General features: G+C 34.4%; 2 protein-coding genes across 2 annotated transcripts in view; one reads left to right on the top strand and one right to left on the bottom strand.

The window, feature by feature from the left end:
* Positions 1 to 279: 279 nt before the first annotated feature.
* LOC117176784 (rapamycin-insensitive companion of mTOR) overlaps positions 280 to 14,450 on the bottom strand; it is a 20,593-nt gene continuing 6,422 nt past the window's right edge. The window contains exons 2-10 of the mRNA XM_033367081.1: positions 9,727 to 9,883; positions 9,607 to 9,654; positions 8,947 to 9,103; positions 2,970 to 6,158; positions 2,366 to 2,495; positions 1,213 to 1,598; positions 1,029 to 1,131; positions 828 to 935; positions 280 to 744 (exon numbers count right to left, since the gene is read on the bottom strand). Of these exons, the coding sequence (XP_033222972.1) occupies positions 367 to 744; positions 828 to 935; positions 1,029 to 1,131; positions 1,213 to 1,598; positions 2,366 to 2,495; positions 2,970 to 6,158; positions 8,947 to 9,103; positions 9,607 to 9,654; positions 9,727 to 9,787 (4,560 nt within the window). The 5' untranslated portion in view covers positions 9,788 to 9,883 and the 3' untranslated portion in view covers positions 280 to 366. The remainder of the gene's footprint in view (positions 745 to 827; positions 936 to 1,028; positions 1,132 to 1,212; positions 1,599 to 2,365; positions 2,496 to 2,969; positions 6,159 to 8,946; positions 9,104 to 9,606; positions 9,655 to 9,726; positions 9,884 to 14,450) is intronic.
* Positions 10,128 to 14,450, top strand: part of LOC117176787 — a 7,143-nt gene continuing 2,820 nt past the window's right edge. Inside the window, exons 1-2 of the mRNA XM_033367086.1 lie at positions 10,128 to 10,663; positions 10,918 to 11,183. Coding sequence (XP_033222977.1) covers positions 10,555 to 10,663; positions 10,918 to 11,183 — 375 coding nt within the window. The 5' untranslated portion in view covers positions 10,128 to 10,554. The remainder of the gene's footprint in view (positions 10,664 to 10,917; positions 11,184 to 14,450) is intronic.

Below are 14,450 nucleotides of genomic sequence, written 5' to 3'. Positions count from 1 at the left end.
AAAGCCTTCGTGAAATCTTCACCCGTAGAAGGCATACTGGTGCGACAATCGCTCCGGAAATTGTTTTTAGTTTTCTGGCATTTGTGCAGGCTTGTTTATTATATGTTCAATAGGTTAAATATTTAGTATTAACATTGCAAAAAAACCAATTCGCACCAGTGTGCCTATAAAGGGTGCGTGAAAGGAGTGTGCCTTCCACGGGTTAAAAATCTTTTGAAATCTAGTTGTACACTCAAACCCCTCGATTTTTTATGAGGATTATTTAAAAAGAACATTTTCTTAATTGTAGCATTGTCCGTTTTATTTTGTACGAAATAATCGATTTTAATATAAAAGTATGTACAGATGGTGAAACGTCATGAAGTACTAATCAAGGCTGATGGTAGTATTTGTACTTGTCACTTTACACATCTTATCAGAACTCTTCGGCACTTTTATTCTTTCTTCCGGCTTTAAAATTTCAGCAATGATTTTCTCGTCGCTCAATCTTTCCGTCATGAGTATCACTTCCTTATTTTTATTTTGCGCATATGCAATTCTAGGCTGACCAGCCGCTTCCTCCGGCACCACAGTTAATGGATCATTTTGAACAAACGATGGTGTCACTCTTCCATTAATTTTAGTCTCTGGAGTCTTAACCGATACGCGAGGATTATCAGCAGGCGAAGTTGGAACGGCAGGCGGAGAGGGTTTCTTCTCTTTGACCACCGAAATCTTTAATATCTCCGATGGTTCTACGTATAGCTATTGAACAAATTTAATTTTTAGACTGAGTGATGATCCATCGGAAATAGAAATTCACAACCCTTTTTACATTAAGAACTTACTGCGTCAAATGAAGAATCTAAAAACAATTCTTGAAGAAACCGCCGTGCAGGTATTCTGTAAGTATTGCTCCCTAAACGAGCAGCTACTTCGGAAAATAAACATGTGTCCTGCCGATAATAAATAAACCTTTATTTCAAAGTTGAAATTTATAACAACGAAGATTGAATTAAATTGAAGATTTTTAAGACTTGGTGATTTACCTGAAATTTTTCAGGATACCGCTGCCGCAGTCTTAATAACGTTTGTCGACTGTGTTTGTATAATACAGGATTCGCTAAGCGTTGTATGTGCCTGAGAATTTCCCTAAAAGAAAATAAATTATTTTTTAAGAAGATTATAAATAATATGCATGGTATAAAGCATGATGAAAAGCGTTATTTTTACCTTCTGAGTTTCGAATCTGATTCTCCATCGCAGTCCTTAGAATTATTTGTCCCAGTGTAACAAATTAAACACACACGACAATGTTCTCCTCCTATGTCATATTCAGAACTCGACTCTTCATCGGTGCCACTTGCGTCGACGTTAATCTTCGGTTTCTCTTCCACTCTACCGACAGAAAATGGGCCAACAGGTACAGGGAAAATCGCAGTAAGTTTCCTTGGAAGGCAAATACCCATATAATATGAACTATTGTCGCCTTCTAATGGCGGAGGTGGTGGCGGCAGCGGAGGTGGTGTTGATGAGAATATACTTTCAGTCATCCAACTGCGTGTGAACTCAAATTCCGAAAGACTTTGAAGAGAGCGTCTTCCGTCTGAACTATACATCTGTAAACAAATATTTAATAACCTTTTAGTTGAGCTCACAACGACATAAGATTGTAATGCAAGTTTTACGAGCCCTGCGAGCCGCGCGGAATTTTTGTCGGTCCATAAACTTTTTTTGTTCTGCGAATTTTTTGGCTCGCAACGAAGCAAATGTTAAAATACTGTTAAATTTGGTTAAATCTTTTATTATTAAATTGTTCAAGTTTAAATGCCTAAATTAAAAATTTAAGTACGTATGTTTGAGATTGAAATAACTGGATTTCGAACCTAATCAAATGAAAAATAGTTGAATTTGAAATTGTACACGTTTGAAAGTTTTACTGAAAGTATTTAACTTTGAGCGCTTTCAATTGTGAATTTTAGAATTTCAAGCTATTTAAACTTGAAGACAGTTTCCATTTTGAACGCTTTGGATTAACAAATTCCTTGTTTCAAATACATCTTTACAGTTCTTTTTGTGCGTTATTCCAAAATTAGCAAAGTTTCAGCATTTTGGAAGACTTTTCTGAAGTAAAAAATAATATAGTGATATAGTATAGCGATAATATAGTTTTTAATTCGCTTACTCTTCGGGATTAGCTTTTACAAAAAAAAAATATATACTTTAGTCGATTTCGAACAAGTTTCTTTGTGGTAAATACCATAGTTCAATATTCTCATATCTTCTCGATGCCCGATTTGGGAATTACTTCTTATAAGAAAACTAAATCTTTAGAATTTTGCTATAAAAAACGTGTTAATTATTTATCTTAAATTTGTTAACAAACCTCTAAACTACTCTGAGAGAAACTCGGCCTGCGAACACGTTGGATGCTACGAAGTTTAGCATAGCCTTCCGCGTCTTGTTGACTTAGCCTCTGAACGCTAGATACAGGACTCGGCGTTTCACCTCTTTCTCTGAAACCATACCAATTTCTGTAAAAAGATTGCAAATGCCATAGAGGCATATTGAATTACAGTCAATTTCACTACCTAGTAGATTGTACTGCAGTTAATAAGTATAATTTAAGACATTAAATTAAGAATAAGTACAACTTTGTATTCCTCTGTAATGTCCAACATTCAAATTTAACTATGAAATTTTTGGAAATTAAACCAAGAATTTCAGGATCATCACACTCGTAATCTACCAAAAAATAAAATAAGAAGAGAGAAAAGAAGAAAGGTGGGATTTGGAGGTTGCTTTCTTTTTTATCCTTTTTTATTATTGGTTTCTATCTAATTTGAGTGGAAACATTCAGCACTGTGTCGTTGAAATTTCATCGTTAGATTCTTGGTTTTTAATTAATTTCAAAGAATTTCATAGTTGGGTTAGCAAGTAGCCTATCAGAATTTAATCCAAAGGGGGAAAAAAATTTGAACTATACTCACGGAAGGATAAACCTCCTCGTTTCTAACTCAGTAGCAGCGCTTTCCGAACGATTCCTCGTCCTTCGGATCACAGGTTCTGGAAAATCAGGCTTACCATCGCTAAGACTTCGGTGATGCCTTTGGACAGGAGGAGGACTAGGAGGCGGATAAGGATTGCTCGGTGGAACCACAGGCCAATGTTCTCCACGTCTGTATCTAACGCAGGGCCAATTTAAAGTAAAGAGTACATCAGCGCCAGCGCGAGTTGTAGCAATCAGACTTAAAGAGTACATAGCCGTTGCACGTACCGCATAATAAGGACACGTTTCCGCCATCGCAGTCAACATTTCGATAATTGCCAAGTGCTTTAGTTGCTCTACACCTTCAGCCGAAGTTCCCGCATGGCCCAAAACCCACAAGGCAGCCTTTACTTTTAACAGTCTTCCTTCAAAATTAGTGGAATTATCATCTCGAATTTCAGATTCACCTTTCCAGCTCCTCTCCGGAGTAGTTCTCCTCGATTCATCCAAGCTCAGCTTTCTACGAATCTCTACCAGAGAATCCGTTTTCTGCGGGGTATGAGTCTCCGACAATTCCATCACTTCTGAATCGATGATCGTTTCCAATCTATTCGATTCGGCCGTTTCGTCAGTTCCCGATTCCTCCGACACCAGATACGAATCTTCTAAAATTGATCGACTTCCCTTCATGTTCTTGAGACTCGGCTCCACTTCACCAGTTCCAAATTCATGCCGAAACCTTTGAACAATTCTTGCAAATCTTTGCAAAACATTCCGCCTTACCAGAAGTTGTAAGCCTAACTCATGCTGCACTATCTGACCGATTAAATGCGGAAGGATGAAAACATCTCGAGGCAAAATGAAAGTGTTGGTACTTCTTCTCAGATAACTCCCATTCTCGCCCCGTTGCCTACGAGTCAGACAGTCATGGATCTCTCCTTCAATCAATCCGACATATCGTTCCGCGAATCCTCCGGCTTTTATCCACTTTTCTAACTCTTCTGCTGGAGAGGAAAGATTTGAGAAACCAGATCTTAGAGAATAGAATCTGACCTTCAGTAAGTACCCCCGATCCCCCAAAGGCTGCAATCTATCATCCCAATCCTTCTTCTGTTCGTAAAAGGCCTCGAGGTATTCTGGCTCCTCGCAAGCTTCGTGGAGAGCGTCTAGAGCTGCTAAAGAGACTGTCTTACTCGTGTCGACCAATCTTCCTAATAAACTACTAAGCGCCCACTGATAGGCATCGGCCATTTTAGCTCTTAGTATCAACCTTAAAAACTGTGTCGCATAGAGTCGAGTGCTTTCCAGAGAAGCTTCGGATATAATTTTGTTCATGACCTTCCTGTTCAATCCTTCCCTCGAATAATCCAGACTCGAGGTTATGAGTTTTACATAGCAATCATGATTCGTAGCGATCGCAAGATCCTGCAGCTTTTCCAATAAATTGAACCCCTTCAAAATAACCGTGCCCTTCGCAGAATGACTCAACTGGCCCAGAAAGAGGAAATACTTCTGACAACAGGTGGTCGACATGTGTCTAGGAGAAAAGAGACAATCATGAGCGGATTGTGATGAACGGATCGATGCGATTTGTTCAGCTATATCCCCTACCAACTCATTCAATAACCTAGTACCATCCGGTTCATGGAACTCAAGTAAACAGTTTATCAAGTCACATCCGGCCAAAGTCGCTTCGCGCGCTAGCATCGCATTTGTTCCCAGTTCCACTCTGCTATATTGATTTGACGAAGGCTTGAAATATTTTAGTAGTTTCTTGATGAAAAGCCTATGATCTGAGTCATGAAGAATCCTTAAAGATTCCTCCCTAGAATGTAGAATAGAACGAATAACAGGCCAGTTCCAAGCGAGTGCATCTTTCGACGTGAGAACCTGAGCGTCTTTCAAAAGCAAACTAGTCGGCGACTCTCTCTTGAGCCAGCTTTTAATCGACACCCGATGCCGCCTCGGTATCGTCGGTCGCAACCACGTTCCGGCCTGAAGAAGTCTGTCTAAAAAAAGACTTGTGGGCGTAGGTTTTCTTCTCATCATCGCGTGCATGCGTCCCAAAATTGCAACTGCTGCTAAAGCTTGATGCCTTCCCGCACTCGCGTGCTCTAATAAATTAGGCAAAGGTGGAGTGAGATCGCAAACTTCGGGTGGTAAGAGCGAATGCGCGAGATGCAACAATCCACCTAGAAGAACTGCGGCTCGCACTGAGATGAAAGTGTCAGATGAGACGATAGTTTCCGCGAGAGCTTTGTGTAATTCGCATTCTAGGAGAACGTAGACCAGCAAAGCTAGGTGAAGTTCTGTGATGTTAGGGCTGTGGGACATTAAAGTGGGTAAAAGCGTCCTACCTTCGGCAGCTACGAAACCTTCAGACAGCTTCCAATTCTCCCGAGCTCGATTAGGATCAACAGCTGCGAGAGCAACATCTGGTTCGTCGGTCCACATTGGCAGAGGCAATCCTAATAATTCATAAAAAAGTTCCAAAACCGCTCCTCTAACTTCCAATTGTTCCACGTAGAGAATGTCGACGATCGCTCTTAATCCGGAAGTGTCGTTTGGATGACAGAAGTGTAAGATACCAGGGTACGATCTTAAGACACTCAAAAGTGCATGTTTGCTAGCTGTGAATTTCTGCTCTCCGTCATCTTTTGTTTTTTCTGAGCCTGGAGAATGAAGTTCGCAGTAGGGAGTCGCTAAGGAAAGGAGAGACACATGGCTCCTCGTTTCGGGGGAGGTTAATAACTTTAAGAGAACGCCAACTACGGATTCGATTATCGTAGAACTTTGGCCCGTCATAGCGGCCCGCGCTAAGGTAGCAACCCCTCCACAATTTATCAATAGGTTGGCATTGAGGACTCCTAGTTCGCAGAGGGTTGCAAGGAAGGCTCGAAAAGCTCGATCTTTCTCGTCGATACCGCCGTTTGTGAGACTTATGAGCGATCTCGCTAAGGCGGGACTAAAGTGTTTAGGAGCTAGAACCAGGATTCTTCGGACTAAGCGTAGGGCTTGCATTCTTTCCATTTCGTTCCGGAGATTAACGTCCATGCTACGAGCCACGAAGTATGGGTATTGTAGCTTGTTGATCGCCACAACGTCTTGCTCTTTTTTGAGCATATAGCGCACAGCTCGTAAGGCTGCTGCACGAACTTGAGTGGCTTCGTGAATAAGACCCACTCGCAAACTGAAATATATATTGTATTTAGACATATATCTACATTAATATAAATGAATCTAGAAATGGGAATAAAGGATGAGAACTTCAACATATTTTCAATTCTCCTACTTGAAAGTCTTTATATTTGATATTTATTAGTTTTTTGCTGTATCTAAGTTCGAGAGAATTACATTTCTTAAAAAGTTTAAACTTGAAACCTTTATTTTTTATCACGTTGAGAATTTCATCGCTCTCGAGTTATTCCAAGTTATCCTGTTGTTATTTTTATTTCTCTGGGCGGTGGAAACAAAATCATTCAACTTTGAACGCTTTCAGTTTCAAATTATCCAATTTTTACTGTTTAACCTTGGAATAGTTTCTTTTAATATAATAATTTGTTTTAATAAATAATTTGAATGCTTTACATTTTTTATTTTCTCAAGCATAAATTTAATATTTTTCAATCTTGAACCAATACAATTTAAAACTGCTTATTTCTTAATGGTTTAGAATTAAACATTTTTACCCTAAAACGCTTAGAATTTAGATTAGAAACGTTTCATTTAGAAAATTACAAATTTTAAAAAATTTTAACATTTGTGTACGTCCAAATCAAAAGGGACCTAATTTTCACATTTATTTTAGAAGTTATAAGAATTTTTTAGTCAATTTTTGAAAATGAGAAATCATACAAATTCGCTTATTGAACTTAAAAACTTTAAATGAGTTTTTCTTGAAAGGCGGTTTATCGAAATTTCAACTTCAAAATTGTCCCGGTGACTTAAGGGTTCGTTCGTAGCTGCCGAAGGTAGGACTAAGGGTCTACCTAAGGGGTTCATTTTGGGACTAAAATCTCGGAGATTTTTAACTTAGAACTTACAATATAATTAAAATGATACAATTACTACGAAAACTTAAAAAATGCGACCTAAATGACTTTTAATAGTACTATGTATGTATGTACATGACTGAAAATGGTAAGATTTGAAAAACTATCAGATTGTACAAATCTCGATGCTTTCAAACTGAAATAGTTAAACTTTTCATTCTTAGTTTAAAATTCCTCTACTGTTATGGTTCTAATCATAAACTTTTTTTACTACAAATTTTATCAATTTATAAGTTTAAACAAATGTATAATAAATGTTAAAATGGTACAAAAGAGCACAAGAGCCATTCACTATGATGCTTTTAATATCATATACTTTTGATACTCGATAAATTTCAAATGCTCCAAAGCCAAAACTTTTTAACTTTGGACTGTTAGTTTAAATTCGTTCACTGTATAGATTTCAAAATTTCCATTGATGAATTTCAAATAGAAAATATTTCAATTTAAATGTTACTAGGGGTGTAATCATTTTTTGAAACCCTTCCAAAAATAAAAATTAGTGATTTTATTTTACAAGTAAAGTATCTAAAAATGGGGAGATTACGATATCCGTGGCGAAAAAGTTTTATTGTGAATTCCTATAGGATTTTTTGCGAGAAACATGAATCTGAAAGTTTTAAGTCGATATCTCGAATAGCTTTCGATACATCGATTTTTTATGTTAAAATTACTGACTTTTTTTGTAAAACATAATTTCTGAATATGAATTTCGATAGGACTTTTTGCGAGAAATACGCATCTGCAATATTTAAATCGATATCTCGAATAGTTTTCAAGATATCGAAGGCACCCCTGTGACTGGTCATTGAAATAATGTAAGATCACAACCCTGGCCCTTTTCCCTCATAGGAATCCACATTAAAACTCCTTTTTCTTGTACAAAAATCGCTTATCGGAATGAACTTAAGTAATTATGTAAATTAAACAAAAAAGTTTCAAAAATCAATAAATCAAAAACTATTCGAGACATCGATTTAAAACTTTCGGATTCATATTTGTCGCTAAAAATCCTATAAGAATCCACAATAAAAGTTTGTCGCCACGGATAACGTAATCTTGCCCGAAATATAATGTTTGTAAGTATTATGTTTCATTTTAGGTGTTTATGAAATTAAATCGAAGACAAAATTTTGACTCAACGAGAGTCGCGCGTGGCACCTATGATCAAAAATATAGCTGATTTTTTTCGTAGAAACAATTATTACAATAATGATTTATTATTAAAATATTAAAAGAGTTTCATATTTGACGTACTTTCGAAGTGGGTTGTCATGTAGACATTATAGGGTTTCCACTAGGGTTATTTTCGAGTTATTTTTAACGCCTTTTCATTAAGATATCTTCCTTAATTATATGGGTAGCTATTGATTAAAGATGAAACATTGCCTAATTAAAGAGCACGTTTAAATGCCTGAGTAGCTTAGTTTTTTAATTCATAAAGTTAGATTTAACACAGTAAAAAATCAAAATATAAGATGGCGATTAATTTATTTTTTAAATATATTTTAATTAGGTCGATCATTTATAGCACCAGAATTTTTTGTCGTATTTAAAGTTTCTAGCCCGGCAAATTGCTGTGTTAATAAGGAACTTTCTGTTCCGACAATATTTTTTACTGTTATAGAAAAACAGTACAATATTTTGCGTAATTTTTAAAGGGAGACTTGGAAAAGGGAATCGATTTGTAACAGATCACTCTTCTGTGACCAGATACCGAAATATAAAATTAAAGCTGTATACACTACGTTTTAATTATTTAAAATGCTTTAATCCGAAATTTTTTCATTTAGAAGCACTTTTAATATTTCAGCTTTAAAAAGGTTGACTTTCGAAGGAAAGTTTTAAAACTTTGTGATAAATATTGTTAAACTGTGCTAATGAATTTTGATAGAAAGCTGCTAAGCAAAAAAAGTGAAACCTTACCAACAGAATAGTTGCTCAGCATTGTAGCCAAAGTCGTTAGCGTTATTTTCACTTACGAGTTTGACGATAGCATTAAGGTAAGCAAGCTTTTTTATGCTGGTAACACCTTGACGCTGGCAGATATTTGTTAAAGCCTCTTTGATGTTCTCCTTCAAACCTAAAATCCATGAATACATGTACATAAATTTATATATTTATTTATTTTAAATAAGTAGGTCAAACCTATAATTTACATTATCAAAAGTAACTATCCTTTTCTCGTAACAACTATTAAGGCTTTCAATCGAAAATCAAATGGTAGAATTAAAATTTTCAAGTATTCAAGCATCTAATTCGCAAATTCTTCAATATCGAACTCTATTAATTTGAAATGGTTTCATTTATAAAGTTTCAAACAAATTATGAATTACAGAGTTCAAATGTTTAAATTGTAAAACTATTTGCACTTGTCAAAAACGTTTGATGTTATGGGGAAAATGTGACTATTATTGACAAGAATGGGTACACTATTTCCAGCTCGCTAGTTAGCATGCTTGAATTGCCGAATTCTGTTATAAAAAAAAGTTGCGCTTACAAAATGTAAAGCAAGTTATGTATCTTAAAAGCGTGGAAAGAATACAGGCATATGACTGCATCCACTTAATAGGTTAGGTCACTAACCTTTTGACAGGTCGAGTTTTACGCAGTTGTCTTCGTTATCCTGCCGACCTGGAAAAGCAAAGGGCTCATTACAAAACCACCGAATATCAAATCAACACGTTTTTCAAGGTTTTTACGTACTCCGATGAGGCCTGCTACTCCGAAGACTCCTACCCCAGATCATCCAACTAGATATTGCCATTTTAACGCCGATCACTACCCCCGATCACACTTGACACTTTTAGTTCTTTTGTCTCGCGTTTTTCGCGCGGCATAAGTCATTCTCTCCATTGAAGCACTAGAAAGGTTCAAATTATTGATAAATCAAACGCAACACGACTTCAAGTGTCACACCGGAAAGTTACGCTTGATCGTGCACTCGACATTACCGACGTGACGCACACGAACATTCCGATCTCGGTTTCCTTTCGACCTAGGATTTGAGAGCTCATAAATCTCATTCAGAGTAGGTTATAAATGTTTTGCATTCAATAGTCCTGCATCTCAAACCAAACTGCAAAATTCAGAGATTTTCTATTCTCTCTACGAGCGTGTGTCCTATTCTCACACCCAGGCAATATCCCTTTGATACATTCCGTATTAACACCACCTAGACGAATTACACACAAACTTTTGTGTTGTAATTATAGTCTTGTAAAGTAATGATTGCCATGTAACTTGCAATTACAATCTCAACGACATTTTAGGTTATGTTGCACTTTACAACAAAAAGCATGTATCCAGACCTGTGCACTAATGTTTTTCTCCTTTTCGTTTTACATAGCCCAGGAGTGTATCAATTAAATCAATTTCTCAATTCTCATGTCTTTTCTTCAAAAGATATAAAAGACAGCTTTATTTTCATTTAAAACAACTAGAAACTCAAAAATTTTCCTTGTACAGTCCCACGTACGCCACATTACTTTTTCGGAGTAATATTCAGTGAAGAAAAATTACGTCCTATTTTATATGGGGTTCCACCGGGGACTGCCGAAAAGAACCGAAGTTATCCGAGTTCAAATTCAAGAAAACCGTTGTTTGCCACTGACCATCGTTGCCATCCGCATATCCGTCAAACGTAATTAATTTGCTTTGTTTTCCGCCTTCTGGCTTCATTAAATCCGGTTTTCAATAGAAAATCGACAACTTCTGTAACAGTCTGGGTAACTCCAAGGAACGATTTGTTGTACTAAACTAAGAAATCCCATCGGGAAGGGGATCAGTTGATTTTTTCAGTGATTATACCAGTGAACCGTTAAAAAATGCCACCTGACTCGCGAAGCGTCTCGTTTGTATTTCATCGCGATATTTTAAATGTCGGAAATTCTTTAGATCTTCCCAAAGCACGAAAGAGTTTAAGAAGAAGACTGCAGGATCGTTTTGAAGATGACTATTCAACTGGGAATAGTTCGTTTGGAAAGGAAACGAAGGGACCTGAAAAAAAAGATTGTTCTGGTAATTCTGGATCGGGAAGAAGCTGGCACAACTTGAGTTTTGGAAATGTCAGAACTGATTCCAGGAAAGCTTTGCAGAACGGAGCTGAAAGGATTTCGAAAACTATTTCTAACGTTAAGGTTACTTTTGGCAATATCTCGCAGGTTTGTTTATAAACTATTTTAATTTGACTTAATAACGCATGCAAGAAAGTAAATTACATTTTATAAATTAAAAGTTTGGGTGATTTTTTCTTCTGGGTTTTTGTCAATAGGATATATGTAGTATGAACATTTGGCTAAGGAGTTGTATGAAAAATTTGTCCAGCCTCAGTTATTTCTACATTATTGTCCCAAATGCAATGAATAAAAAATAAATATATAATAAATAAAATAAAACAATAAATAAAAAATAACTTTTTTATGAATGCTAAATATTCAAAACCTTTCTTTTAATGAATTTGATGTTTCAGAGTTTTTTGCTATAAACTTCTGTAAAACATTCTTTGAACCCGTTTTTTTGTAGTTTGAAAATTTCTATAATTGCAAATGTAGATATGTAAGCTCAACTATATTTAGGCTTTCAGTATTTTGAATATTTGAGTTTGAAATTATTTTGTTTCAAACGTTTTCAATTAAAAATTGTTTAATTATTAGGGACGACGGAAAAATTCCGAAAAATAAAATTCCTTAATAATAAAATTTACGAATAATAAAACTCCTGAATTATAGAATTCCCGAACAGTTTATGGTATTACCGAATTGGAATATTCTCAACTGAAAATTGCCGATTTATAAAATATTCATATACAAAAAGACTATTTAAAATTTTCGAAATTTCTAAAATTATTGTATTTTTCATAAATAACTAATCTTTATTTTAAAGAAATTAATTGTTTAAATTTAAGAATGTTCTAATTAGGATATTTTACAATTCGGGAATTTTATTATTCGTGAATTTTCAAATTCGGTAATATTTTAACTCTTCAGGAATCTTTTTATTCTGAAATTTTCAAATTCGGCAATTTTATAAACTGGCTAAGAATTTTCCAATTCGGTAATATTATAGTTTGTTCAAGAATTTTATTTTTCGAGATTTTTCAGCCATTACAATTATTGAAGCTCAAAATTTAAAATAATTTGAATGGTTACATTTAAAATTGTACAGTTTTATACTCTATTAATTTAAAATCATCTATTTTATTTTTAAATGTTTCAAGTTAAGTCGGGAATTATTCAATTTTTAACTATCAATTAAAAAGTTTTTAATTTTTATTATTCCAAAGTTAAAATTGCATACATTTTATCTTTTAAAGGTTAAATTTTTAATTGTCAAATTTGTGGGCTTTTATGTGGAAAATTGAAAAACTAAAATTGTCCGTTATAAATTCTTGACACAGAAAATGTTTAATATTGACTAATTATGCAATATTGAATGTTTGAATTACACATTATTGAATTAAAAGATTTAAGTAAATGCGAAAGTTTAAGAAATTAAATTCAGAATAAACAAAATTAAAAAAAAAAACAAGAATCTGATGTCCCCGAGCAAAATAGGATTTAAAAAAAGCTTCCAGCATAGGGGTCTGAAAAAACAAATTTCTGATTTTCCGCTTTTTAACCACAGATATAAAAAATAAATAAAACTGTAACACAACAAATTGTATCTCTTATCTTAATTCTATATGCCAAGAGCTTCAATTTGAGCCATCATCGAAGAAATTCGAACAACCAGAAAAAAATCCAGAATAAGGGTCAACCAAGTTTTTCTCATTTTTCTCATTATTCTTATTTTGAATTTAACTAGGAATCCGATTTTCGTCATGATTCCTATTATTTTTCTACGCTCCGCATTAGTTATTCCATGGGGCGAATGAAAAATCTTACCGCTTTATTAGAATATTTATTTTTTAATTATTAATTTAATTCAATTTTATTAATTGTAATTATTTATTAAATAAAGTCCTTCTCTTACTTTTCATATTTTTGAACCACTAATATAATAAAAGAAAACTTCATATAGAAACATTAAATTTTTATATCAATTCTACATACGAAGAGCTTCAATTTGGGCCATCCTCAAAGAAAGAAAAACTGAATATTAATGTTCGGTTAAAATTTGTAAATTAAAGGGGAAGCAAATGTTTTTCAAGATTCCCAGTATTTTTCAATGTGGGGGCGAATACAAAACCCAAAAATTGTAGCTTCAATAGCTTTTTTCATTTAATTCAACATTGTTAAATTTCAAACGCTTTTGAGGTAATTGTGTAAAAAATCATATATCCGAAGGAAAAAATTTTTCCATGATTTAAAGAATTAAAATAGTATTACCTATCTCTTCTTAAGAACTTTAGAAAAGTGGATTATTTTTGAGAAACCACTCTCCTCAACTCTGTTTCTTGCTTTTTATTTAATTTGAAATTATTGAAATTTCATTTGGCACTATAAAATGGTGAAAATAAGTGGGTTTTATCATAAAATAATACTTTTAACATATTTTTTAAAAATGTATTAAAATTATAACAAGTTTCGCGATTGTTGGGACCATTACGATTGCTGGGACTTAACTTAGGGGTCGTGCATCCTTCACACGTTTTTCTTTTTTTGAATAAAAGCGAAAATAAAATTGCTTTGAAGCCAAATGGTATACAACGATATTTATATTATATTAAAATGTGTAGCGTATTATGTTCACGGCCCCTTAAGGTATTATCCGGATGAATTCAGAAAAAGAGCTATCCATGCGAAGAACAATTGAAGACGCTCCAACTTCATGTCGATCAACTGAATGCGTGTGGGAGTGTCTAACCTATCGGACCGCTCTGTTCTTTCATACTTTCAGGGCTCTACTTCATAATCGAAATGGATAAAAATTCTGAAATTTTCACAGAATCTCTGTATTGCGTCCTTCTATCGTGTCTCAGTTTTTGAAAAAAATTATCAGAACCGTTTAGGCGTTATGCTAAAATATGTTACATTTTCAATACCTTACGTGCATAAAATGCGATTTTGGATTTTACTTATCTCAAATTCTAAATGGTTAGCCCTTTTCTAACTCGACCAAACTTTAGATAACGCTATTATTATTATATTATTTGAAAAAAAGTTATAAATACTTTTATAAAAAATACAAAAAGGAAATAAGAAGATTACTTATTCCGTGAGAATCCCATAATTATGTACTAAAACATGTTTGCAATAGCTTTTGTACTCTATAAATTAAATTAAATATAATTATTGAAATTTTTCTTGACGTATGACAAAACTATGGTTAGATTTAACAACTGTACGGAAGTTCGAAGCCATTTGACTTAATTTTGTGTGTTGTGATAGGGTAGCCCAAAAAACGTTTTTCGAGCTATAGGGCAAGTCAACCTCCCCTCCGAGTTTCCATTGTATATATTGTTTATATTGTATTATATTGTTTTTATA

This window comes from Belonocnema kinseyi, chromosome 7, assembly GCF_010883055.1.
Source record: "Belonocnema kinseyi isolate 2016_QV_RU_SX_M_011 chromosome 7, B_treatae_v1, whole genome shotgun sequence".
Classification (NCBI taxonomy): domain Eukaryota; kingdom Metazoa; phylum Arthropoda; class Insecta; order Hymenoptera; family Cynipidae; genus Belonocnema; species Belonocnema kinseyi.
Note: the sequence above shows the minus strand (reverse complement) of the source record. Positions and strands in the feature narration are given on the sequence as shown.